At 42.0% G+C, this 27,504-nt stretch overlaps 1 protein-coding gene and 2 non-coding genes across 3 annotated transcripts; all 3 read right to left on the bottom strand.

Annotated features, from left to right (window-relative positions):
• Positions 1-2,293: 2,293 nt before the first annotated feature.
• On the bottom strand, positions 2,294-2,429 carry LOC112937697 (small nucleolar RNA Z247). Its single transcript, XR_003240359.1, has one exon. It is a non-coding gene; the product is annotated as a small nucleolar RNA Z247 (small nucleolar RNA).
• An 11,288-nt stretch (positions 2,430-13,717) lies between these two features.
• On the bottom strand, positions 13,718-13,860 carry LOC112937696 (small nucleolar RNA Z247). The gene has a single exon (XR_003240358.1). It is a non-coding gene; the product is annotated as a small nucleolar RNA Z247 (small nucleolar RNA).
• Positions 13,861-18,001: 4,141 nt separating this feature from the next.
• On the bottom strand, positions 18,002-25,325 carry LOC4326201 (UTP--glucose-1-phosphate uridylyltransferase). The gene is made up of 22 exons (XM_015777996.3): positions 24,731-25,325; positions 24,573-24,623; positions 24,384-24,475; positions 24,157-24,247; positions 23,274-23,334; positions 23,111-23,185; positions 22,995-23,039; positions 22,820-22,893; positions 22,574-22,646; positions 21,866-21,923; positions 21,743-21,789; positions 21,607-21,666; positions 21,378-21,416; positions 21,226-21,278; positions 21,083-21,158; positions 20,948-21,004; positions 20,762-20,845; positions 20,584-20,682; positions 20,342-20,446; positions 19,995-20,066; positions 19,004-19,903; positions 18,002-18,287 (listed from the first exon to the last, which is right to left on the bottom strand). The coding sequence occupies exons 1-21, from the start codon at positions 25,300-25,302 to the stop codon at positions 19,004-19,006; spliced, it is 2,784 nt and encodes a 927-aa protein (XP_015633482.2). The 5' UTR covers positions 25,303-25,325; the 3' UTR covers positions 18,002-18,287.
• Positions 25,326-27,504: the final 2,179 nt, after the last annotated feature.

Raw genomic sequence — 27,504 nt, 5'->3', positions numbered from 1 at the left:
AGCCTCTCGTTGCCTGCCTGCCTGCGAGACCTTCCTAGCCCTAGCATACGCACGCGTGCCACCATAAAGCGTGCCACACACACATGTGTGAGTCGCGAGTGCGTTGCTAGTGCTCGCGACAGCGAGAAAATTTACAGGCTTTTTTTCACAGTGATCGTTGACAGTAATTCCCCTCTCGTGTTTCAAACGAGCCCTGTTGTTACACAATCGAAAGCTGCGACGACTATAGAGAGTACCGCACCCCTGCGCACTACTCTATTCGTCAAAAAAAAAACAAAAACAACCTTGTGCTAAGATGTGGCATATAATAATACAAAGAATTTGGACATTCTTATAGAGTCGTTATCACATTCTAATACTATGTTTTTTTACGGAGGGAGAATGTCAAATATAAACGAAACAGAAATTGCTGAGTGATCAAACATAATTTCTATAAAAGTAAAATAAATTTTTAAACATCTATATAAAGTCAATTTGTAGAATTCATAAAATACGAAAACTACCGATCAATCGAGAACCATTTCCATGGACGTAATGCCGTTTAATTTCACCCGTGTCCCACACACGGAAGAGGGGTCAACCACCGATCAAAATTTTCAGCGGAAAATGGCAGGACGCTGCCCCCGATTGCCCTGTGTGGTGTCGTGTTGGACTTTTGTTCCCATCTGCGAAGAGATTCCCAGCGCTAATCACCAAACCCGGCGACGCATTATTTAAGCGTTTGAAAACTGCTAAACCCAGCCAGCTTAGGATCTTGCCCCACAGCTGGGCTAAACAAATCAAGATCACCCCCCACCTTCACAGCGCTCGCAGATCACAAGTCAGAAATAAATCCTAACTAAGCGATCGATTTGAGGTCCAATTATTCTGTCAGAGGCTCGCACTTGCCACCCATGATTAATTCGAGGTCGTTTTTGTCTCATGTTTGGGGCTTAATTAGTTGGTCGGCGGCTGTCATGTGTTCTCACCTTATCTTATTACGAGAATATGTTTGTTATAGCAAGTTTAATTGTAAACTCATTTAGCCCATTTTAAAACCAACATATATGATAGATTAGTTATAAGATTAGCTTTAATTTTTCTTCTTCTCTCTTACTTATACATTTAATATATTTGTCTTGCAACACGTGTTAAACTAGCTCTTGCATAACAGCCAATATTCTTTATTTATTTTTTTTGTTACTTCTCTTTTTCACATAAGCTTATATCAATTTTATAGCTTACTATAGCTTATATCAGTTTTATAGCTTACTATTATTCTTCTTGCTCTTACGGAGCTAGACACACTAACGTTATAGTATTTGTTGGCAGGTTAGGCGTAATTGGTTCTACATGCCAGTGACTGTTCACGAGGTTTTTAGAGTATACGTAGAGGTAGTTAACGATTAGTGACCGGTTTCTCAATAGGTTTAATTAGTCTAATCCCTTGGTGCTCGTACCAAATTAGGGCAAAGAAAGTTTGTGGCAAGTTGCTGCCCTCGGTGGCAGTGCAACTGCAACGTTGGGTACAAGACACGCATAGAATAATCGAAGCTCCAAGTCAAACATGCTGGCAACCAGTACACACTTGAGCCGTTTCCTCTCCCCTGCGATGATGCGTGTATCGGTTTTGGACCACACATTATATGGTTAGATTAATTAACCCCTAACAGGGTGGTTTGAAAAAAAAATCAAAAGTATAGGCAGACCGCAGACTGTATTTAGCAATATATATGGCCATATTTATTACAGAGTATCAAGGATTGAGTATTTTTTGGAGGAGGTGGTACGGATTAATGGGGTTTTTTCCCTCACAACTAAATCAATCGATCAAATCCAAAATGCAGGTTTGTTTATATATTATAAGACGGTCTTTAATAAACATAGTATATGACTATTATTTGTTAATTGTGACCCTAAATTTTTTAAAAATAGTCATCCCTCTGTTTCATATCAGAATACATTTTGACATCTTTTTAAGTTTGACTACTTCATAAAAGAAATATAACAATATTTTTAACCCAAAAAAATTATTAAGAAATATATTTAGTGTTAGATTTAATGAAACTAATTTAATTTTATATGTGTTGCTTTTTTTCCATGTTAACTTGGTTAAACTTAAAAATTTGAAAAAATAATCAAAGTATCTTATAATATGAATAAAATGGAAGGAGAAATAATTTGGAAGCAATTATAATGACAAATCTAACAATTAATATTTGTTTCCATGGGATGAATGTTATTGTCGCGCCGACGTCCGCGGCCGCAGTCACCACCTTGCCTGCGGTCGAAAGCCTCCACGACTCCATACGAGTCTCAAAGCTAACAAGTCGAGCAAAGAGTTCACCCACAGTGATAGCTTTAGTCCGGTTTGCAACTGATGTCACCACCGGATTAAAATCAACATCCATACTAGCAAGGATGTAGGAGACGAGATCATCATCAAGGTGCTTTCCTGCGGACTGCATCTTGTCCGCAAGGCCTTTCATCTTATATATTGACCTACTCCACAACACTCAAATCAAATTCCCTTTGTGTGAGTGGTCGTGAGAGAAATGCGCGTGTTGAGAATAAAGTCCGAGAGGCAAATCCGCAAATATGTCATCGATCGTCTACCTACTCTATCACACCTCAGCAGGCGTCTTCAACGCATCAATTTGGAATTGGATAGAATATATACTAGTCCAATAAATCTGAACAAGGGCCTGTCCAAATCTATTATATTATTAAAGAAATAGAAAAAGGAGTCTCCTCGTTCGCTCTCATGACCTATAAATTCTCACATTAATCGGAGAAAAAGAAAAAGAAAAAAGCATAGTCCATATTGTAGGATCAAGGAGGCCGACTAGAGGGGAGTGAATAGGCGGTTTTAAAACTTTTGGCCGACTAGAGGGGGGTGAATAGGCGGTTTTAAAACTTTTGGCTAAAATCGAGTTTTGTATGCGGAAGCGTAAATCAAAACGGTTTTGCACAATTCAAAACCTAAATCAACTAGTCTCACGTAAGTGCACAAAGAAGCTACTCTATGTTAAGGTTTGCAAGCCTAGGGTGATAATAGCACAAATAAGCTCTACTATGTAAACTTGCTCAAATGTAAATGCAACAAATAAATGGGACAAGAGATGAGGGATTTTTCACCGAGGTTCGGAAACTCGCTGGTTTCCTAATCCCCGTTGAGGCGAGCCCAACTCCACCGCTCAACCACGAAGCCACCGCACGCCCCCTTCGTCAAGAGGTGGGCAAGGTGGGAGCCGGCCCACGGAGAGGACTACCCAAGCCTCGATCACTAGAGTAGTTCTTCCTTCACTCCGAAGTTGGTGAACTCCAAACTACTCACAACCGGCGTCGGGCCTCCTCCACAATCTCCTCGGAGAGGTCACCGGGCAACACCTCCACAAGCCGTCTAGGAGGCGGCAACCTCCAAGAGTAACAAGTCTAGGATGCTTGCTGAGGATGATCAAGTGCCACACTAGCTATAACAATGAAGCAATGCACTTGGATTGGCTTATCCCACTCTCTAACACATCACTAGATAAACTAAGTTCACAAGGATGTGAGAGCTCTTGCAAAGGTTCAAGATAATGCAATGGAGTGCCAAAACCTTAATCTTGCTGCTGGGGAGTAGGTATATATACTCCCAACCACCTAAACTAGCTGTTGGAGTCGAAATCCCCAACTCTGTGCTCGGCCGGTCAGACCGCCATAGAGTGGCCGGTCAAACCGGACTACTTTGTAACGGCTAGAAAACTAGCCGTTACAGGGCAATCATTGAGCCCACTCAACCTGGCCGGTCTGACAGCAGTGTAGTGGCCGGTCAGACCGTCCACGGCTTGGTCAGACCGCCGTCGGCTCGGTCTGACCGGTTGCGGCTCTGGCGGCTCTGTATCGCCACCAAAAACCAGACCAGTGCAACAGACCAGTAGGGCCGGTCAGACCGGCCTTACCACACCGGTCAGACCGGCTAACAGCCCCGGTCAGACCGACCTAAGGCCTACGGTCAGACCGCAGGTCACTTTTCAGCACAACCAACCGTTAGTAAAACGACGATATCTCTTGACTCGGATCTCGGAATTTGGCGTTCTTGGACTATATGGAAAGCTTATTCAAAGGGCTATCCAACCCATGAACAATCCATCCAATAAACACAACTTTTATCAGGGAGAAATAGCTCACACTCCAAAGGATACTCCACCGGACATAACCACATGAGGCTACCCAAACCTATAGGATGTGCCCACTTCTCTCTTTGTTTGGGACTTGATAAAACTCACCACACTTGTCTAGACAAGCCCACAAAATACACCTATATGCATATGAACTAATATGGCACAAGATCATCCACATGCTCGCTTCATAGACCCCTCTTGATAGTACGGCGCCTATCTAGCAAATCCGGTCTACACCAAACACCAAGACCGGGAAAAGACTAAGAAAACATTTTTAGTTCTATTATATCTTTGCCTTGCGCCATCCAACTTGGGGTCAATGCTTGAGCCAAGATCAACACTCGTGACCATTTGCTTGAACCATGTTTATCCCGAGGTCTTGACCATCCTTTGTCAAGCCTTTCTTCTCATCACAATCTTGACTTCACTATTGTCAACATGGCGATGTCCTTGTCTTGGTGACCATCAACCCATGTTGTCATCCATTAGCCTCATTACGATGGAACCTATTCCTTTTCACATCTCAAAGGAGAACATTAGTCTCAACAAATCGGTTGTCATCCTTCACTTGATGACCAACCGGTTGCATATGAAAGATATGGATATGTTTGTTGAGTATTCATTTACACCTCAAGTGTCATATACCCGTATGCAAGCTCAAGTGCAAAGATCCGATATAAATAATAGGTGAACAACATGGATCTAGAACATACACAATAAATGTATAGGATTTGCTCCCCCTAAGTATATGCATACAAAGAAATATACAAGAGAGACAAGTGTATGCATAAGTAAAGAAGAACCAATGGGGGGTTTATCCTATACACATAGAGAAGGCATATGTAGTAATGATGTAGACCAATATAAAACATATACCTTCATAATCTCCATGCTCTTAATGTAAATTAGACTAAATAAGATATGACTCGAGTAAACATTAGTCTCACACTTATATAACAATAACATGAAAATCATACATATAAACCTATCAAAAAGGAGATAAGAAGTGGTACATATCGTTTTATTTCCATGCATTTCATCCTTGTCATGATTAAGGTCCATCACCAAAGAATGCATATCTACCACATCTCATCATCGGGAAATAACCTAGTTAACAACTTATGAAAAAGAGAGGTTAATCCCATAAACATCGATTTATCATCTATCACCAAAGCAACAATTACACAAATTGTTTAATCCAAAATCTTTCAATCTTTTCTCTCTTTTGTGATAGATAATAACCTGATATAAACAATACAATAAGATGAGATGAAAGATAATTTCAAATCAAGATAGAGATCTTATAATGAATAAAATATAGAATAAGCTCCCCCTCAAGATGTGCATATATATATGGATATGAAGGAATGCATATGCACATTATCAATCAAGATCAATGAGGGAGCTCACACTATATTTTGGATCCACAAGAGAGACCAAGTTAGAATATGTGAAGTTTTTAATACATACCTCTCATCATTTTTACTTTCATATCCAAATAAGACTAGTCAAAGAAAGGCTCATAAAAACGTTAGTCTCATATAATTAGATGTGTCATTAATCACCGAAACCAAATTAAGGCACTTGAACTTACACATATAGAAATATAATTTAGAAATAGCTAAAATTCGGAATTAAAAATAAGGAATATTAGAAGAGGAGACAAGAGTCCATATAGAAATACAATTTAGAAATAGTTGAAATTCGGAATTAAAAAATAAGGAATATTAGAAGATGAGACTAGAGTCATATAGAAATACAATTAGGAAATAACTGAAATTCGGAATTAAAAATAAGGAATATTAGAAGTGTATAGAGTCCATATAGAAATATAATTAGGAAATAATAGAAATTTAGAATTAAAAATAAAGAATATTAGAAGTAGAGTATAGAGTCCATATAGAAATACAATTAAAAAAATAGAAATTCGGAATTAAAAAAATAAGAAATATTAGAAGTAGAGTATAGAGTTCATATAGAAATTAAAACTAACTAAAATTCGGAATAAACATAATTAAATTAAAAGTAGAGTTCAGAGTCCGTATAAAAATATAATTTAGAAATAACTAACATTCAAAATTAAGAAAAACATGGGAAGAAGAGTTTAAAGTCAATATAGGAATACAATTTAGAAGTAATTGAAATTCGAAATTAAAAACTAAAGAAAATTGAAAAATGAGTTTAGAGTACACATAGAAATACAATTAGAAATAATAAAAATTCAAAAATAAAAATAAATAATATTGGAAGAAGAGCCTATAGTCTATATAAAAATATTATTTACAGAAAATTTGGAATTAAAAAATAATTAATAACAAACACGTATATAAAATACCATATGAATATTGCACATTAGTAGTTTTGTAAAGTTATTACAAAATTTAAAATTATATTGTCATTTTAATATATTTGAATAATATAATGAGAAAACATATATGCTATTATATGAGGCCGAGCTGGCCAAGCTCCGTGTGAGAGGAACTGGACGGCAATGGCGGGAGGCGTGGAGAGTGGTGAGCGACCAGCCTCGTGACCCGCGCGCGCGAGCCAATACGCATCAGATAACCAAACAGATCGGGGACCGAGATGTTTTAGGACACGGATTAGTACATGATTTATATTTTTCCAGTTCATATATACCCCAACCAACATCAGATAACCTAAACAGCAACAGATTGAAAGAGAAGGGGGGCAAGGGCCAAGAGAAACATTGATAGGATCAGCAAAAGAAAAAAAAAAGGGAATTCTCTCGGCGGCGGCGGCGGCGGGAGGGGGCCGGGGATCGATGGCGTCAGCGGCCTCACGCGCGGCGATGAGATCGTCGGACTTCCAGACGGCGGCGGTGGGGATCGGCTTCGCGCTCTCGTGCGGCGTGCTGCTCGTGGTGATGAGCCTCGTCCTCCCCTTGCCGAGGGTGTACCAGGCCGTGATGTCGGACTGGGCCCTGATCCTCTTCTTCGCTGCCGGCGTCCAAGCCCATAAGCGACCAATAATCTGGTATCCTCTAGCCGATCTCATCCTCAAACCGAACAACAAGCCCAAACCACCCGCTGCCTACTAGATTCACTACAGATTCAGCCTGTCCGTTACTAGTTCAGATCTGTCTATGAATACGTGTTTCTTTTATATGAATAATTCAGATGCATGTTTTCTTTCTTTTTACTAAATTTAGTGCAGCTACATGGTGTACGCCACTGTCAATCAAAACACATATGGTACATATACGAGATATACGGCACAGTCATGCTAGTGTAGTCTTGTAGCATATATGGATACCATGAACCACAAAAAAACGCATTAAGAACATGCGGCGAAATTAACCACAAAAACGAAGTAAGAACACGTATGTTGTTGTTTTATAGTTGCATCATGAGAGTATGTGAAATAGATGGCCATGCATATGTAGTATTAGCATCTGGCTTAGAGCATGCCCAGCAACTCATCTAAATTCGGTACTCCATATCTCAGTTTTCGGTACTCCATATCTCAGTTTGGATGGCCATCTAAAAAGATTCTCTCTCTATATTTATTCCTACTCCAACAAATCATCCATATTACATCCTCCATATCACCTTTCATATATTTTAATAATATCTTCTAACCAACTTTGTTATGTATATGTTTTTTAAGCCTGAATTAGTTAAAAAATAATGTTATTTGCTAAACATGCTTCACATAGTTACTAATTAATCTCTCACGTATATTGAGGTTGATTAACAACAGTCTACCAAGTTTACTGTGAGAGCAAAGAAAAAAAAATATAAACATCAACGTTCCCAGGACCAAACCCCAACCCCAGCATCCATTTTCTCCAGCCGAACAGAACCGATACGCCCGAGCGGGCGGAGCGAAGCGGCATGGTGTGGAGGTGGAGCGGCGGTGGATGGCGCGCGTGAAAGGCAGCGGGTGCGGAGGCAGCGGTGGCGGCAGATGGGCGCGGAGGCGGCGGCGGCGGCCGGTGGGCGTGGTGGAGACAGGCGATAGCCGAGGGGTGGAGGTAGGCGACGGGCATGGAGGGGCGGAAGGGAGCATGGATACCACGGCGACGTTATCTTCTAGATCTGGTATGCCCCTCCCTCTCCTTCCAGCCGGTGACGACGAGTCGACGACGGAGGGGAAGGTGATGTGACCATGGCTACCACGGATGCAACCATTGCTCACATCATGGATGAACAAGAAGATATCGAGATCAAGTACTCCAAGTGCTGGAATCCGATTCGGCCACCTACTACACTGCTGACTTCAAACGGCCACCGAATCTGCATACGACCTCCGTTTTCGGCCCGTGAGTACTTGATGGAAAGCTCTCGGAGCCCTCTTTCTAACGGATCCAGCCTCTTCTCTGAATTCTATCTCGTGTGGCCAGAATCACAGGAACAAGGTGTTGCATCACCTATAATGGGCCTATGGGCTTGTAACTTCATTTGGGACCCCGGCTCAGGTGGGGCCCATGTGGGGTGCGCCCCAAGCTGGTGGAGCACGACCCTAGGCACCCCTAGGTCGTCCTCCCACCCCTATATATAGCTAGTTACCCCTTCAGGGTTTCTCGGGTTTTGTTTAGATGAAAGTTTAGCCATTGCTACTTCGCTTGCAGCGCGCGTGTCGGCCAGACCGTCCGTCTGCTTGTATTCGAAACCCCAACTTATCATTTGTATTAAATTCCTATTTGCAATATCAGATTGCTTTATTCTTGTTCTTGCTTGTTTCTTCGATTTGCTTGCAGGAATAGGGTTGATCTGCACCGGCAAGATCAACAACCCACGGAGAGGTGTATCGATCGCTAAGGCGCAACACAACGTCTCGTACGGTTGTAGTCGGATCGTCAACGTTTCTCCCAAATCGTAGTTATCACAACTCACCGAAAGATCGGGCCAACATCAGCCTTGAGTGTTGAGAGGAACTCAGGGTTCATCAGGTGGTATCAGAGCTTTCGTTGCTCGGTGAGTTTTTATCTTCCTATAACCAGAAAATAGCCATACAAAAAAAATCGTATCATTTACCTAGCCATATTGTGCCATTGCATTGTTCTTTTCAGTTTTTGCTTTGTTGAATTTTGTGTTGCATCGTCACGTCGTGTTGCTGGTCTTAGCGTCTAGTTCGTTTAGAGTTTCGAGTTCTGGTCATGTTTTGTACCACAGTCGTCGCTGCCACCGTGTCTCTATTGTTGTCGGGACCTACGAAAACGGAATCGACTCGCTGCCACAGTTCTATTTTTGTAGTTTTCAGAAGTTTCTGTCGGTTAGTTTTAGAGTTCTTGAGTTGCATCTAGAGTTTGCCGATCCTTGTGTGTGTTTGTTTTGGCCGTGCCTCTGTCGTGCACGAGAGGAGGAAGGTGAATTACCATATCTGATTTTGGAAGTAGTCAAGATTATTTTGGAAAGATATAGTAGATTGGATTGGTTAAAAATCAGTTTCCTTTTTATCCCATACACCAAATTCGGCTGCCATCCACTCCACCTCCTGGCCGAGTCCCACTCGCCCCTTTGGCCGAGTCCGACTCCCTCCCTCTCTTCCACGGTTCCGAGTTGTGTCAAACACCTTGGCGAATTTTTGTTTGGTGTCGGTTTCGAGATCTGTTTGGAAAAACGGAACCGGCATAAATTCAGCATTCCATTTTTTGTATAATTTTAATTTTAGGTTTAGACTTTTACATTTGAGTCCCTGTAAATTTTATATTTATGTTTGAGTCCCTGTAATCTTACATTAAGGTCCTTGAGTCAGTTTTTGTTAAAAAAAAATCAAGAAAAAAGTGAAAAAAAAGGTAGAAAGGTGCAAAAAAAAAAAGAAAAAAAAAGCCGCACCAAAAAAAACAGAAAAGAAAAGGAAAGAAAAAAAAAGAAAAGAAGAAAGAAGAAAGAAAGAAAAGAGAAAATACTGTTATGTTTGAGCTGAACTTCATATATCAGAGTTGTGCATGAGTTGTTCCTAGTGCTATCTTGTGGTATCGTTTGTGTCTAGGCTCGCGTCTCTAGTACGTTCTAGCCTAGGACCAGCACGATACTTGACTTTGAACAATTATTCAACTTTGCATTATCTGATTTGAGCATTTGCTATTCCTTTGCTACATATTTAAGCCTACCCAGAGCTCCACATATTTGATTACAGCTGTACCGCAAGTGTTTGCCAAGGCATCGATACATCCAACCTTCATTGGGGTGCTTGGTTGAGTCGGTGTATGTCACCATTCCACTTGCATTGGTAAGATCTTGTAAGAGCTTGGTTAAAAGCTTGAGTGTGTGCGATTTTTGAGCTGCCACTACCTAGTAGTTAATAGGAACGCGCATATTTTTGTGTATGTTTCTTGTTTTCTACTAACAATGGCAGGGATACGCAAGATAATTGGGGATAGCTGCGCTCAACATCGATATCTTCGTCGAGACATGAGGAGGGATCAACATGACCATTATGAGGTAAGTGATGATGTTCTAGGTAAGATCAAATCTGCACTGCCTTATTTCGAGGGAGACTATGATCCTCGTGCTTACATTAATTGGGAGCTAGCGGTTGATAGTGAATTTCAAAAGCATGTCTTGTCGGAGAAACAAAAGGTTATGTGTGCCTCTAGTGTTTTAATTAAACATGCTTCTAATGATTGGAAACATCTTTGTAGGCATAACAAAATACCACAATCTTGGAAAGACCTGAAACGATATTTCAGAGATGTTTATGTTCCCATGTATTATGCTGACATTTTGTTCAATAAACTGCAATGTTTAAAACAAGATACCAGAACTGTTACTTCATACTATCATGATATGCAAGCTTGTTTATTACGTTGTGGTTTAGATGAATGCGAAGAAGCTAAAGAATTGAGGTTTTTATGTGGGCTTAACAAAGAAATTCAGGACATGCTTGATTGTCAAAGATATACATCTCTTTCTCATTTGTTACAACTTGCTTGCAATGCTGAAAGTAAAATAGAGGAGGACATGAAGAAGCAACATGCTATGTTTTTGTCTTCTATTACTAACCATTTGCAGGAAGTGCATAATCATGAAAAGGAGGAGAGAGACATGAAAGAGCCGCCAGTCCCATTGATCACACTCAAAGTCGAGGCACCTCCATTATCTGAAGAGGGCATCAAAGGTAAACTTAATGGTGCTGAAATTAATAAAGGTGAGTGTGTTGTTAATGAATTGAATTTGTCCACTTTTCATGCTATAGCAGAGCAACCATTAGTGGAACCAACTGCTGAGATTCCTTTGTCACAAATTGATTTGTTTGCTGTTCCTTGTGATAAAGAAGAGTTATGCGATAATGCTTCACTTATATCCATGCCACAACTTGTGAATGAACATGCTATTCCTACTGTTAATTCATACTGCACTGATTTTAAGCATGTTGTTCACATTGCTAATGAAGTAGAGGAGCGTGAATTGAGATCTTCTTTAAATACTTTGGGCTATGTTCAGTTTGATGATTTTTGTGAGCTCGATAATTTCAAGGAGAAATTATTTGCTAAGTCTGATTTGCCATATCCAACCAATGTTATATTTCACATCTTTGGTGAATATAATGATCTTGGAATATATTTTGTGCATAGAGTTTACATCTGCTCGGATTTAGAACCTCCTGTACATGTGGATAAAATATGCAAGCTAGAGAAAAATGTTATTGCTAACCAAATTGTCTCGAGTTTGCCTTGTTTTGATTGGAAGAAACAGGTTGTTGTAAATGGACTACGCAAAGAGCACCATATGGAAAAACCGAGGACGGTTTTCCGTGAAGAAGGGGAGGATGATGTGACCATGGCTACCACGGATGCAACCATTGCTCACATCATGGATGAACAAGAAGATATCGAGATCAAGTACTCCAAGTGCTGGAATCCGATTCGGCCACCTACTACACTGCTGACTTCAAACGGCCACCGAATCTGCATACGACCTCCGTTTTCGGCCCGTGAGTACTTGATGGAAAGCTCTCGGAGCCCTCTTTCTAACGGATCCAGCCTCTTCTCTGAATTCTATCTCGTGTGGCCAGAATCACAGGAACAAGGTGTTGCATCACCTATAATGGGCCTATGGGCTTGTAACTTCAATTGGGACCCCGGCCCAGGTGGGGCCCATGTGGGGTGCGCCCCAAGCTGGTGGAGCACGACCCTAGGCACCCCTAGGTCGTCCTCCCACCCCTATATATAGCTAGTTACCCCTTCAGGGTTTCTCGGGTTTTGTTTAGATGAAAGTTTAGCCATTGCTACTTCGCTTGCAGCGCGCGTGTCGGCCAGACCGTCCGTCTGCTTGTATTCGAAACCCCAACTTATCATTTGTATTAAATTCCTATTTGCAATATCAGATTGCTTTATTCTTGTTCTTGCTTGTTTCTTCGATTTGCTTGCAGGAATAGGGTTGATCTGCACCGGCAAGATCAACAACCCACGGAGAGGTGTATCGATCGCTAAGGCGCAACACAACGTCTCGTACGGTTGTAGTCGGATCGTCAACGTTTCTCCCAAATCGTAGTTATCACAACTCACCGAAAGATCGGGCCAACATCAGCCTTGAGTGTTGAGAGGAACTCAGGGTTCATCAGAAGGTTGCGGAACTTCAGATAGGGGCGGGAGCTGCGGCCGTTGCGATATGACGTTTGGAGAGAGAAACGCTATATTTGGCCTTCCTCTCTCCGTTTTTGCGTATCCTCTATTTTTGGATGATTCGATGGTGTGTCTGCTGGAGCTCCGATTTTCACTTTCGTGCGCTAAATCTCAGATGGAGTACCGAATGGAGCATCTGCTAGGATGCTCTTAAAACCTCTCGTGGATTCTTGATATCCTCGCCTGGGATCAGGATCATCATCTTGAGTATAAAGGGGACCTTCCGACCTTGAGTACCTGAAAGTAAGAAGCTATCACAGTCATGCATAGTTGTACTAGCAAGGATGATTAGTGATTAGTAAAAGAAAACAACAACATAGGCAGACAACAGTGCAGAAGGATTAGCAAAAGGAAACCCCATGTTTACTGGTAGGGAAAAGATGTACAGAAAAAACAGAATCGATTGATACCATGACAAAGTGAGTCAAGTAAAACATGGCAAAAAAACTAACTGGCTTGTTTATATATTATAAGACGGTCTTCGATAAACAACTATTATGACTATTATTTGTTACTTATGACCCTAAATTTTAAAGAATATTCGTCCCTCCATTTCATATCGTATTTTGACTTATTTTTAAATTAAATTCTTTTAAGTTTGATTAAATTCATAAAAGAAATGTAACGATATTTTTAAAAATATATTATTTAAATATATATTTAGTGTTAGATTTAATGAAACTAATTTAATTTAATTTTATAGATGTTGCTTTTTTTCCTGTTAACTTGGTTAAACTTAAAATTTTGAAAAAAATTTAAAGTATCTTGTAATATGAAATGGAGGAAGAGAAATAATTTGGAAGCAATTATAGTGACAAATCTAACAATTAATATTTGTTTCTATGGGATGAATATTGTTTTCGCGCCGACGTACGTGGCCGCATGCAGTCACCACCTTGCCTGCGGTCGAAGCCTTCGCAAGCTACAGTGAAGGCCAACGAATCATAGTTGGAGCCACCTTACAGAATCTCCATACGAGTTTCGAAGCTAACAAGTTGAGCAAAGAGTTCACCGACGGTGATAGCTTCAGTCCGGTTTGCAACTAGCGTACGTCACAACGGGATTAAAATCAACATCCATACTAGCAACGATGTAGGAGACGAGATCATCATCGTCAAGATGCTTTCCTGCGGACTCCATCTCGTCAGCAAGGCCTTTAATTTCATCTTGTTGACATGCTATGTTCTTTTCTCCAATAAAAATTGGATAAACTTTTCGATACTCGTGGCACACTTTTCAAACCGCTAAACGGTGCGTTTCAAAGCTTTCTATATGAAAGTTGTTCTAAAATATCAGATTAATCCATTTTTCAAGTTTGTAATAATTAAAGCTCAATTAAGCATGCGTTATTACTACCTCGTTTTGCTCGTTTTGCGTAAAACACTTAGGGCATGTTTGGCACTTTGGCACAGTTTCACCTCTACTTCTCCTGGAGCTGGAGCTCAATCAAATAGTTTCAGCTCCACCTAAAGTGGGAGTGGATCAAATAGTTTCAGCTCCACTAAAGTGGGAGTGGAGTTGGGTGGAGCGCACAAAATAAACTAGAGAGATGGAGCTGGGTTTAGGCAACTACACAACTCCACTCCAGACCCAACTCCTAGAGCTAAATTTAGGCGTTGGAGCTCTAACAAACAGGTCCTTAATCTTTATCTTCATCTTCAGAAGATTCAAATACCACCTGTACTCCATATTTAACATACTCAAACTCTTTGTGAGTGGCCACGAGAGAAAATACGCGTGTTGAGAACACAAGTTTGAGACTGACATGCAAACATGTCCTCAATCGTCTACCACACCTTGGCAGACGTCTTCAGTGCAGCGGCTGTTATGACTTATGAGCACCTTGCGAGAAAGCGAGGAGAAAAGATAGCCCAACCGCCCAAGACCTACTGGTCTCGAGCCTCCCAAGTTACATACTAGTACTCATTATTGGAGATCATCGTCAAAGTCTTGTATTTGTTGGTGACTTCAAGAGTCTTTGGTGGTGCTACCTTCGTTCTATCCAGGAAACCCAGCAAAAGCAGGTACAATAGCAGACTATAATTAAGCTAGCTATAAACATATTTTAACGAGATAAAAGAAAAGAGAGAAAAATAGTGGGCTATAGATTTGCAGGTAGCTGCAGCATAGATTTCAAGACATAATGTGTGTATGATAGGCCAGACCAGGTATTGATATTGTAGTATTTGTTTATAGATAACTATTGTATGAATTGACTATTAAATTAGCTATAAATGATTTAGAGCTATTAGTTGGCTATACTATTAAACTTGCTCTAAGCGGCGCAAATGGGCTTTTCCACAGGAGATGATTTTCTTCTTGAGTTTGTCAGTCACTGGATGACGGGGACAAACGCGAGTGACAGCGAGGATGCATATGATTGGTTTTGGTTTGAGGAAAATGGTTCTGATTAGGGGTGGGCAGAAAAAGACCGAACCGAAATAACCGAGACAGAAACCGAAATAACCGAGACCGAGAGATTCGGTCACAAATTCGATCTGCAATTTCAACTAACCGAATTTAGTTCGGTTAATTCGGTCTTGGGTCTCGGGTAACCGAATTAACCGAAAAAACCGAAATATATAAATGGCCCAATAACACATGTGATATCTCAGCCCACTAGACCCAATACCGCCTCATCATCTAGAGTAAAATCATCTAGAGTAAAACTAACTCCCCATCGGCTAAAGTTTAGCTCCCCATCCCGTGATCCCGTGACTCCAAGTTTAGCGACAAAAAAATCGCTCCTTCGGCCTCTCTGAGGCGCAACCTTATCCTCTCCCATCTCCACGCTAGCGCGACCTGCACGGTGTCGCGCCGCCCTTCCACGCCGCACCGCGCTGCCCTTCCGCCATTCCGCGCCGCCCTTCCGCCTTTCGCAGTGGAAGAGACCGTCTCTGGCGCCGCACCACCCTTCCGCCCTCTGGTGAGTAGCGACCCCTACCGGCTGCTTCTGCCGGCCAGTCACACCCCGGTGGAGGAAGATGCCGTTAGCTGGGGATTTCGATGCCAGAGGAGGCCGGCTGTGAGCCCACGGTGGGAGACGAGATGGATGGGATCTGGAGCTTGTGGTGGAGTGGTGGAGATCGACGGGGATCCAAGTCGTGGTAGGATAGATTTGCTCAATTTGCTTTTTTTTTTTCTTTCCTGAATCATGCTCTATTCACTAGTGGCAGCATATTGTGTCTTTCATCTGACTTGAGTTCCTTTGATTCGTCGATCTTGTTCGGTTTTATTTTGTTGTTCAAAACTTCAAATCGCTGCTAAGGTTAGTTCGGTTTGACTGAGACCGAACCGAAATAACTGAAGAGCCAAGCTCTCGATATTGAGTTTTCTTGAAGACCGATCGGTCTTGTGATTTTGAAGACCGAATTTTCTAAAAGACTGAAGAACCGAACCGAATTTCTCGGTTAGACCGAATGCCCACCCCTAGTTCTGATTACCATGTGGGATATTTTAGAAAGCGTAGAATCCCGTTAGATGCCGCATATACATACAGTTGAGAAGGGCCTTTAGTGTGGTATTATACATCTTAGTAAAGATAGCACCGGGGCAGTGCGGGGCCGGGTTGGGCTAGAACGCCCCCGCCCTCGACTTCGCCCCTGCCCCTGGCCCCGACTGGAGATGTGGGGTCAAATCAAGCCCCGTCCACAACCCCTCCGAGGCCTCGCATTAGGTAGTATCTCTCTCCAATCAGAAAAAAATACAAGATAATCATCAATTCAGCAATAACAAATATTATATATAATTGACACACCATCAAAAATAGCTTGAATATTTGAATAGCATTATAAAAAAAATTCAGCAAGAACACATAGATCCATCTTTCCATCCATGAACTAAGGCCCTATTTCTTTCAGCTTGGGATTATTATAATCTAGATTATTGAGTTAGATTACTATAAGCTAGATTGTTATAATCTGTAGTATAATAAGCGGTTAGTTGTTTCTTTTCGGATTATTAGAGCCTAAATTATTGGGTTTGCAAGTCTAAAAAGGGAGTGGGGTGGCATGGTGGGTAATTTTTCACCCAATAATCTGGAAAAAGCTCACCTAAATGAGCTTATCAGATTATAATAAGCTACTTCAATAAATTATCTGTTTCTTTCAGCTTACTCCTAATAATCTGGATTATAATAATCCTAAGTTGAAAGAAACAGGGCCTAAGTGCAGAGATGAAAATCCACATCCGTTTTGCAACTTTTGCTTGACCGAAACCAGCCTCGTGACCCGCGCGCGCGTGCGAGCCAATCCGCATCAGATAACCAAACAGATCGGAGACGGAGATGTTTTAGGACACGGATTACATGAGTATATATATTTTTCCGGTTCATATATACCCCAACCCCAATCAGATAACCTAAACACAACAGATTGAAAGAGAAAGTTGATAGGGACGGACGACGGCGGCGGCGGAATCGATCGATCAGCAAAAAAAAAAAAAGGAATTCTCTCGGCGTCGGGCGGAGGGGGGGATCTGGCGTCGGCGGCCTCGCGCGCGGCGATGAGATCGTCGGACTTCCAGACGGCGGCGGTGGGGATGGGCTTCTCGCTCTCGTGCGGCGTGCTGCTCGTGGTGATGAGCCTCCTCCCCTTGCCGAGGGTGTACCAGGCCGTGATGTGGGAATGCGCCCTGCTCCTCTTCTTCGCTGCCGGCGCACAAGCCTACAAGCGACCAATAATTTGGTATCCTCTAGCCGATCTCATCCTCAAACCGAACAAGAAGCCCAAGCCACCCGCTGCCTGATTATTCACAGTTTCACACTGCCAGTCTGTACTCTGTTCCTAGTTCTTCAGATCATCTTCTACGTGGAGTATGTGTGTGTTTTTTTTTTCAGTTTGTTGGGATAGTAGCATTGCAAGGGAATACATTATTTACGCATACTTATGTTTTATGGCCATTATACTTATGTTTTATAGTATTCAGCTGGCACAACTAGTCTATACAAACAGCTGTCCCCGTTCAACAAAACCCTATAATGCAGATAATAAGATAAAGTACTATAAAGTACTCCCTCCGTTTCAGGTTATAAGACTTTCTAGCATTGCCTATATTATTCATATAGATGTTAATGAATCTAAGCACACATATATGTCTAGATTCATTGACATATATATGAATATAGGCAATGCTAGAAGTCTCATAATATGAAACAAAGGAAGTACTTATTTGCACATAATTACATACTAAGACATACGCCACAGTCAAGCACATAGTACATACGAGATATACGACATACGACAGAGTCATGCTAGTGTAAGCATATATGGATACCATGAACCACAAAAAAACGCATTCAGAACATGATACGGAGTTAACCACAGAAACGCATCAGGAACATGTTGTGTGATTACAGTAACAATATCATCATGAGTTAGTAAGTGATAGATGGCATCATACGTAGCATTAGCAATTGGCTTAAAACCTCTTGTGGCTTCTTGATACCTTGCGTGGGATCAGGATCAGGTACTGGATTGAGCTGTGCAGGCATCATGATCTTGAACTTGATTTTGGGTTCCCCTTGTAAAAAGGGGACCTTGAGTACCTGTCTACCAGAGAAGTTAGAAGCTATCAGTCATACATAATTCTAGCAAGGATGATCTGGTGATGATTAGTAAATGAAACAACAAATAAGCTGACAACAGTGCATAGGATTAACAAAGGAAATCCCATGTTTACTGGTAACATGATGAAGCAAGTCAAGTAAAACATGGCAAAAAACTAACAGATATGCCCTTTTGAAGAGAGTACAAATCAATCTAATTGAACATGGGCACAGTGCGCAGAGCACTACCAATGGCATACGTTATGTATTGAACATGACATGATCCTTAATGAATTAGCATCATGATAATGATACTAAATGCTGATGAGTAATTCTTGACAAAATGTTTACGATTGAGAGCTTTTGCTCACAGACCAACAAGCATACCAATCATATTTAGCAAGTGTTGCAACTGGATTAAACACTAACCAAAGCCCCTCATATGGCTACAGAATCATTCCACTATCAATTTTTTTTAGATAATGGAACTTCCGGCCAATGATATTTATTAAATATTGTTTTAGTTGTCTTATAAATTATAAGTAACAAAGTAGAAGCAATATATTACTCAGATAAAGCCAATATCTATTGCTGTTCCAACGACATTAACCATCTACTTATCAAAGATATGTGAAGTTCACCTTATGTTCAAAGATGGGAATAAGTAATGAGATAGAGCAAGATGGGAACAAATAATGAGATAAGAGAAAATTTGCATACCTATAACTCTGGCGGTTCTGCATAGTGCTCAATGTCGTAATTAAGTTCAACAGCGTATGAACCTATCACTTCGATGGCAAACACCGTTGAATGTATGGCAAGAAAGCCTAGGTAGTGATTCTTCATATATTTGCGGTTTACATCTTCCAGCACATTGGATATCACTCTAGCAACACTGTGTACAATCAAATGCCACATGTCGGAGTCAGAGTAATTGTCCAAGTAACTCTGGATATCCTGATGAATAGATCTGAGCGTCCTCCTCCTCCTCTCACCCCAGCGGAGGCGCCGGCGGCTAAGCAACTTGAACTGATGAAAGACCAATATTATAAGCCACAGCTTTCCTTGCACCAGTTTGGCAAACCAATTGTCCTTCAAAGTTGCTGTGATAATGCAATCTATTCCATACAGTACGATATGATAAATACCATAAAATATGGCAAGATCTTTCGCACTGCTAAACTTTATACGCCCCCACAGCCACCTAAATTGTGAATGCAGTGCCCCTCGCGGATTCACGAAAATAAATCGTGTATACCAGTAAGGCGCTCGACGGGCTCTAGAGTGATATAAGGGAAGCAGTGATGAAGAGCCAAGTGAAGAAGAGAAGGGAGCAAGGGGTAGGGGTTGTATCCTGTCACTATTATCATTTGGAGTGAAGGGAGTTCCATTGTCTTGGAGTAACTCGTTGTTGCTGGATGAGGGCTTACTGCTTTCTGAATGGAACATTGCCCGGTTCCGTGCCTGAATTGGGTCAATGTATCGATAGAAATCATCTTTCTTTAGGATCAAAGTTGATCCTGGGTTCAGCCGATTGAGCGCAGAATCAATAGATGCACAGTCCGCTCCCTCATCCAATTTCATTGTATATTTGATGGCTCCAGAACTATGTGTTGAATGCTGTGAGATAAAAAGGCCAACATCATTGAAATAATAGTACAGTTTCCAAAATAACCACAAAACAGATAATTATCCAGAGATGAACTTTTACCTTGTTATCAAAAACACTGCCATCAAGAATATCCAGCTTTAACCCTAACTGGGCAGCAATCGTCACCTCACCCTGTAATAAGAGTAGCATCATTAAAGCCATTTTTCCGCAAGAGATGCGTTCAAAAAGAGGCATTGAATTGTGAAGTATGTAAAATCTTTTTTTTTTAGAAAATGGATTAAAATCCGGCCTCTACATCCACAATGGACGTACACAGCCCAAAAGCATGTAAAATCTTGAAATGGGCAGAAAAAAAACTGCAATTAGGAGGCATACCAAGCACCACAGAATGGCAACCAAGGAGTAAAAAAAAATAACAATATGTTACTGTGACTTGTGAGGTTTACCTTGAGAGTAATTCTTGAACCGAACCAAACATCCCCAGAGATTTTCAAGCTATCAAGCGCAACAATACTAGGGATTGATTTAAATCGGTCAAGGAAACTGTCAACCTACAGTTTTGTGAGGAAAAAGAAGGGAAATTACAGTCAAATTCCAGATTTATTCACTGATTTCTTGATTTCTTCAATGACCCTTCTTGATCTTCAAATTTAAAATATCTCAGATGTTTTAAATACAACTGCCATACCTTTCTGAACTCAGGTCCAAGATCAATCAAGGGGTTTGTTGAATTATCTCTAGCTGGGTTACGGGTTACAGTGCCATCCATCACAATATATAAATCAGACTGGAACAAAAAAAATAAACTTAGAACCAATCATTTATGATTCTAGACCAACAAGAACATGGAAAAGATTCAAATATACCAGGATGAGGAACAGATCGGATGTATTTTTTACTGCAAGGAACCTTGAGCGAGGAACAGTAACACCAATGGCCTTTTCAAAGCACTAGATAAATAGAATGAAAAGCATTAGGGCATATTATTTTGAAGATGAACAGAAAGGAGGAGCAACATATCATAAGTTCAAGACTAAGAAAGTGTCTTGCACCTGTATTGCTGAACCAGCTTCCTTTTCAAGTTGCAAGACTTTCACACCATCAACTTCCTGTAACACAAAAAAACAATGCTTAGATAAATGTAGTGCAAATGAGAAGTAGAGAACAAATTCACCCGGATGGTGCACCTTTAGGTTTGGAATGATTTCCATCTTTAGTGCTTCAGCTTTTACCAGCCTCTTGATGGCCTTCAAGTTCACCCGCCTATATCCAAAAGCTGTTAGCAAGGGTTCAAACTCTTAATAAGAGACAGACAACCTGGGTTTCTTACAGGTTATTAGTGTTGAGCATATTGAAGTTCTCAATTGACTGGAATTCATCTACCTGAAGGCCACCCCCCCCCCCAAAAGAAAAGAAGAAAAGCATCCATCAGACCTTAAAATTGACGAGTTGGAACAAAATAATTTAGTAGAGGTTACCTACATTCTCATAAGGGACCTGAAAAATCTCCAACAGCTGCATACAAGTATATAACAACAGAGAAAATTATTTACGGTTTTATATCGCAATGTGCAATTAGTAGAAACAAGCAACATGATGATTTGCTACAAATTTAACATTGCAACTTGCATGTAAATCATAGTCTTTTCTCCTGAACTAGCAGTATGTAATTAAGCGCCGGCAACAAAGTTAAGATTAAATAAGTATACCTTAACCCTTCATAACATATGAGAGAACCACCTTTAACATCAGCCGATGTTTTTGGAGTAACCTGGCATAAATACTTGAGTTGACTTTTGTATTATCCAAATTCAATGGGAATTAGTTCTTGTTGCACACTTGCATACCTCCATGCAGTACTCATTTTTGTTATGGATCAAGTGGTTTAGGATTTCTGTGCTGGTTAAGGATTCAATTTCTGATGCAAGCCATGAGACATTAATAAGGATGTTGTACTCATATTTGGATACCAATATCGACTGTAGCGCCCAAGTTCTCTGAACTCGCTATGAAGACATATTCCTTGCCCTGAAAGAAGATTTGGAAAAGAAACTAAGCACAGGAATATCAATATGCAATAAATTACTAAAAAGATATATTTATAGTCATTTTTTTATCAATCATGTATGGTAAAAAATCTAGTCCCTAAAATAATTTTAGGGGTTGCATTCAATTTCTTTTGGCTACCCCCTCTTTTGTTTCCCACCCTAACACATTTTTTATGCCTCAACTATTCTGAGCAACAATATTGTTTTTAGCAAACTCTGAAAGTTCCCCTTACACGACAGATACTTGGACTTCATCATTGGACATGATTTATGACTAAAGCATAATTGTGTATCACTTATATAAAATGCAAAAGAAAAAAAAATCTACCATGTTTCTTTTCTTATGGAGAAACATTAGAGAAATTTTATAATCCTTGAAAAAGTACCTCGAGGTACTAAATTTTACACTAGAAAATATGTTACCTTCTCAAGGATGATAAGATTACCGCAAGACATTAACATTCCATGTTACAAAGATATGAAAAACACCATGAGCATATCAAAAATCAAGTTACATATTTCTGGAAAACAATACAATATATTTTACACAATCATTGTAAACCAACGAATAGTGCTAGGTGCTAATGCTGTTGCCTATATAAAAGGGTAAGACTTCAGACTTTTTCTTACCTGTGACAACATGGTATCAAGTATTCCACTTTTGCACAATGAGAAAAACACATCACCGTGGCCTGGGGGATACCTTCATCAAAAGATCACAGTATTGGAATGTTCAGGTTTAAGGAAATGGGATGAGTTAAATATAAACATTTCAAAATATAGCACAGGCCAAACGACTGTGTATTTGAAATGTATTCATTAAGCAGACAATTCACTCGGAATGTGATAACTTTAGAATTATTGGAGAAAACTAACCAGCAATGGGACCCTGTACTTCCTTCGCTTGAAAGTGGCAAGAACTTTTCAGTAATGATACGAGGGTACTTATTCTGTATAGAATATGATTCTTGTAAGTTGAACCCATAATTGTGTAAATATGTGATATTCATCAAGAAAAAATGAAGAAAATATTATGAAAAGAATGTTATACCTGATTGAAAGTGTGAATTTCAATGTTTGTGTACTTCTCCACGATCTTCAAAAATAAAAGGTCATAATCAAGATGCTAAAAGGATATCTTAAATGATGAGTGAAGGGAATATCAACCTTATTCACAAGGCTGGTGTTGAATGAGTTCATTAGAAGGATAGGAACGCTGCATCCATACTTCTTGTTCAGAAACTGCAGATGGGTGAAACTTGTAAGGCACAAACAATTACATGTTATATCCAGTCATTAAAGAAAAAACACCAATATATGTTAAGAATACCTCAGTCTGCATTATAGCAAGGTCAAGAAAGGTAAGGCCGCTGCGGACTTCAATCGTACACCTGCACAATTACTTGTTTCAGAAGGCAAAATCTCAAAGATGGTGCAAGGAGAACATAATGATTCCTAGTCCACCCAATATCGATGCATTGCATCAAATATGTTAGAAAAAACATGTTGGCAGTGAGCCTGTAATGATTTGAATGTTTGAATACAGAAAAATTAAGCACAGTGGTAGAGCATTCAGATATAGCTCAACCGAAACGATGAATATGCCTGTAAGAATGTAGTACCTAAGATAATTCATATATGTGGATATCAGGACACTTAATGACAATGAACATGCATAACCAAGATCAATGTCATCCATTCAAGGAAAGGAACGATCTGTCATTTGAGCTGCAGTGTAGGAAATTAAAAGGAATAGAAACATAAAGCACTCAAAAGAACATTTAGGACACCATTCAGATATCATAGATACACGCTGAGCAAGAAATATGTTCTTTTCAGCATGCAGTGTCCAGAAAAGAAACATGGCAGTAAAATCAAGACATATCAAGGCAGATTTCTAGTATGCTATAACCAATTATACATCTTACCAAGCACATTAAAATATGATGTGAACATACATTTGTTAAAACAAAAGAGTTACAAGCAAAATAACAAGAAAAAGCATCATCAGGCTATAATATGATAATGTGATCTTCCACGTCAGTGCATCATCATAAACACCCTACGGAGGAAGAACCATCTAATTGCTTTGCTTTGGGACTACAGCCGTACACCCGTTCCACTGAGGAAGAGTCTAACAACAGTCAGCAGAAGCTGACCAGACAAATCAATTCAGAGGTAAAATGCACCAATTCGAATATTTATATGCTTACTTGGGAGCAACGCACTCCATGGTCGTCCCAAGTCCTCCATTAAGCTTGAGCACAGCAAGTTTATTAAGCAGATTTCTAATCTCAGGGATATCTGCAGCGCCAAACACGATCCAGTTTCAATCGCAGAAACAGCATGTGAATCTCACAGCACTTACAAACGAAACCAGCACAACAACATCGGATCATCAAGCTGAAATCGAAGGAGGCATCCAGAACAACGTGCGTACCTCGGGGAGCCTGCACCAGTGAGTCGTACGGCACCACCATCTCAGGGGTGGGTCGCTCAACTTTGTTCCAGTCGATCATCTCTTTCTCCTCCCTACAAATGCACCCAAAAAAACTCAACAAATCGAAACGAGAAACTAAAAAATGGAGAGAAATCATGCCGAATCGAATCTACTATAATCTCCATCTACCTGATCAGGTAGCGAGAGACGAGGTGCATGAAGGAGTCCTTGTCTTCGTCACTGCACAGGGGAAAAGCCAGAGATAAGCATGTAAGTTGCAAGAGGAAAGAGGATCGGAACGATCGATTCGAGGGAGGAGACCGGGAAAAAGGAGAGATCGAACTCGCCTCATCTCGTCGAGCTTGGACACGGCGGCTCGAAGCTTCTCCATGGACTCCACGGCGTGCGCCATTTCACCGCGGGGAAGCGACCCGCCCGACGTCGACGAGGAGGAGGAGGAGGAGCCGTCCGCGCTGGGAGTGGTCGCAGGCGTAGCACGAGCGCTTGTAGGACGAGGTAGCGGCGGCGGAGGAGGAGCGCGGCCGCCGTCGTCGACGCTGGTGGCGTGGGGAGATTCGCGCGCCTCCGACGAGGTAGCACGACCGCCGCTTGGTGCCGATGACGGTGGCGGCGTGAGCGTCCCGTTCGTAGGAGGAGGCGGCGGCGGCGGCGGCGGCGACGGTGGCGTCGGAGGAGGGGTACGGTCGACGGCGGTGGCGGAAGATTCCCGCGCCTCCGACGACATCGCCTCGCCCTCAACCCTCCCAAAAACCAGCGAACGCTGCAGTGGAGCGAGCGTAGGAGGCAGCAGCGGCGTCGGCAGCGGGGGCGTCGGAGGAGGGGTCCGGTCGCCGTCGCCGTCACCGTCGCCGTGGCCGGCAGTGGCGGAGGATTTCCACGCCTCCGACGAGAAGGCCATGAACCCTCCCTAAACCCCGCGGACGCTGCAGTGGCGTGGCGTGGCGTGGCGTTGCTTTTTGTTTGTTGATTCGTCTTCCTCTCGCTTCCGGCACGAGGCCCCGTGGACCGTGGTCGTGGTCTACGGGTTCCGCACACGGGGAGAAAGGGGCGGGGAGCACACTGGTCTTGTGGACCGAGACCACGGAACATGGAGGGTGGTGTCAGGCTGTCACCTCACCTGTCGCTTCTTTTTTTTTTACCTTTTTTTCTCGAAGCGGTGGAAATGGGGATGGAGTTGGACTATGGTTAAAGGAAAAAAAGAATTCACCCTTTGTTTTGTTTTTGTTTAGGGCTCTGCTTGATTGATTTTTGCTTGGGCAGAACAAAATGCATCTCGTGTGGAATCAAATGGAACCAGCCGGAATTCTCTCGCAAATTGTAATACTGCGTCTAGATGGCTAGATGATTAGAAGTTAGAACTGTGATTGGAACGACCTTCCCAGTACTGCAATACATGGATGGATTCTGTTTTCTTCTAAACAAAATGAAATTGCGCCCTAATTTTGAATTTCATTTTTCGAACTGGGCCGAATTCTACCCATCTGGAAAGAGCTAGGCTTCAAACAAGGAATAAGTTCACTTTGGGTCCCTCTATTTGTTGTCCAGTCTGATTTTCGTCGCTCGGTCGCAAAACCGGATAAGACAGGTCCCCTAACTTACGAAACCGTTTAAATAAGATCCTTCGGCAGTATTTGACTCCGGTTTTGCTTGTCCCAAAAGATCAAGAAACTCGAAGAAATTGAGTTTTGGAATCGGGGCAATTCATGTGCCCATCACACCAAGGTGAGATCAGTAGAGAGAAGAAAAAAAAGAGATAGAACATTGAGCTTTTCGTCATCTGTTTATATGTTCTTGTGTGTCAGTTCATTTTGCCATCAATAATGGTGAGAAATTCTGGTTTGTATTGGAACACAGCCATGGAATCCATGAGCATTGAGGAGTACATCAGCACGCTGCACCGAAGGCGTCGTCCCCGCGGAATTGCAGCGAATGATGCACCGGAGGACGTCGTCGGAGATCAAGCTGGCGATGGCGGGCTACTTCGACGCCAACGACGAGGCGTCGGAGATCTGCAAGCAGCTGCTGACGAACATCAAGAACGCGCAGAGAAACTACCTGTCCACGGACAGCTTCCTGGCCACCATCTCCGACAGCGTCGCCGCTACCGATGGCACCGTGGCGCCGCTCGCCGCCGTGCGGAGCAACCCGTTGTCCCGTTCAGCGACGCGGCGACACGGAGCAGCTTCGGGCGGATCCACGACAGGTACTCGTCCATTCTCCACGCCATCAAGTCGAGCCACGGGAAGGTGGCGAGGAAGCTGAAGGTGGTGAGGGCCATCAGGAAGGTCTCTCGGGCATGCCTCGTCATGGCGTGCGGCGCCGCGGCGGCTGCCTCCGACGCCGTGGCCGCGCACCTCCTGTTCTTTGGCCTCCTCGTCGGGGTGCCTGGCCCGCTCCTTCCCGCCCCACTCCGGCCGCCGACGCTCCTTCCCTGCCCCACTCCGGCCGCCGCCACTCCTCCCCGCTGCTCCGCCGCCGGCACCGCTCGGCCCGCTGCTCCGGCAGGAGAGAGAAGAGGGAGAGAGAGAGAGGATAGAGAGAGGGGGATAGAGAAAAGGGTAGTGAGGATGACAGGTGGGGTCCACGTGGGCCTCACAATTGAAACTGACATGTGGGTCCTATAGGTTTTATTATTATTCGGATCAAATTGCCACGTAAGCGTCACGTCAATGCCATGTCAGATGAAGACCGAGTCAAATTAGCCACGTAGGCGCCACCTCAGTTAAAACCAGGGTCAAATTTATTTAAACGGTTTTGTAAGTTGGGGAACCTGTCGTATCCGGTTTTGCGATCAAGGGACGAAAATCAGACTGGGTGACAAATAAAGGGATCCAAAGTGAACTTATTCCTTCAAACAAAGAGTCAATATTGAGCCTGGGCTGCACATATAGCTGCCAACCTCAACATAGGAAAAGTCTACATTTCTTCCCTCAAGTATAGGCCGAGTTTGATTCGCCTCCCTCAACCGTAATACCAAGTATAGCACATCCCTCAAGTATCAAAACAAGATCAATTTTTCTCATATAGTGGTTTTATCAGTGGTTTCATCTGACGTGTCGCGTACTGGTGTCTACATGGCATCACAATTAGAAAAACAATT

This window comes from Oryza sativa, chromosome 1 (genome assembly GCF_034140825.1).
Source record: "Oryza sativa Japonica Group chromosome 1, ASM3414082v1".
In the NCBI taxonomy this organism is placed as follows: Eukaryota; Viridiplantae; Streptophyta; class Magnoliopsida; order Poales; family Poaceae; genus Oryza; species Oryza sativa.
This window is presented reverse-complemented; position numbering and strand designations above follow the sequence as displayed.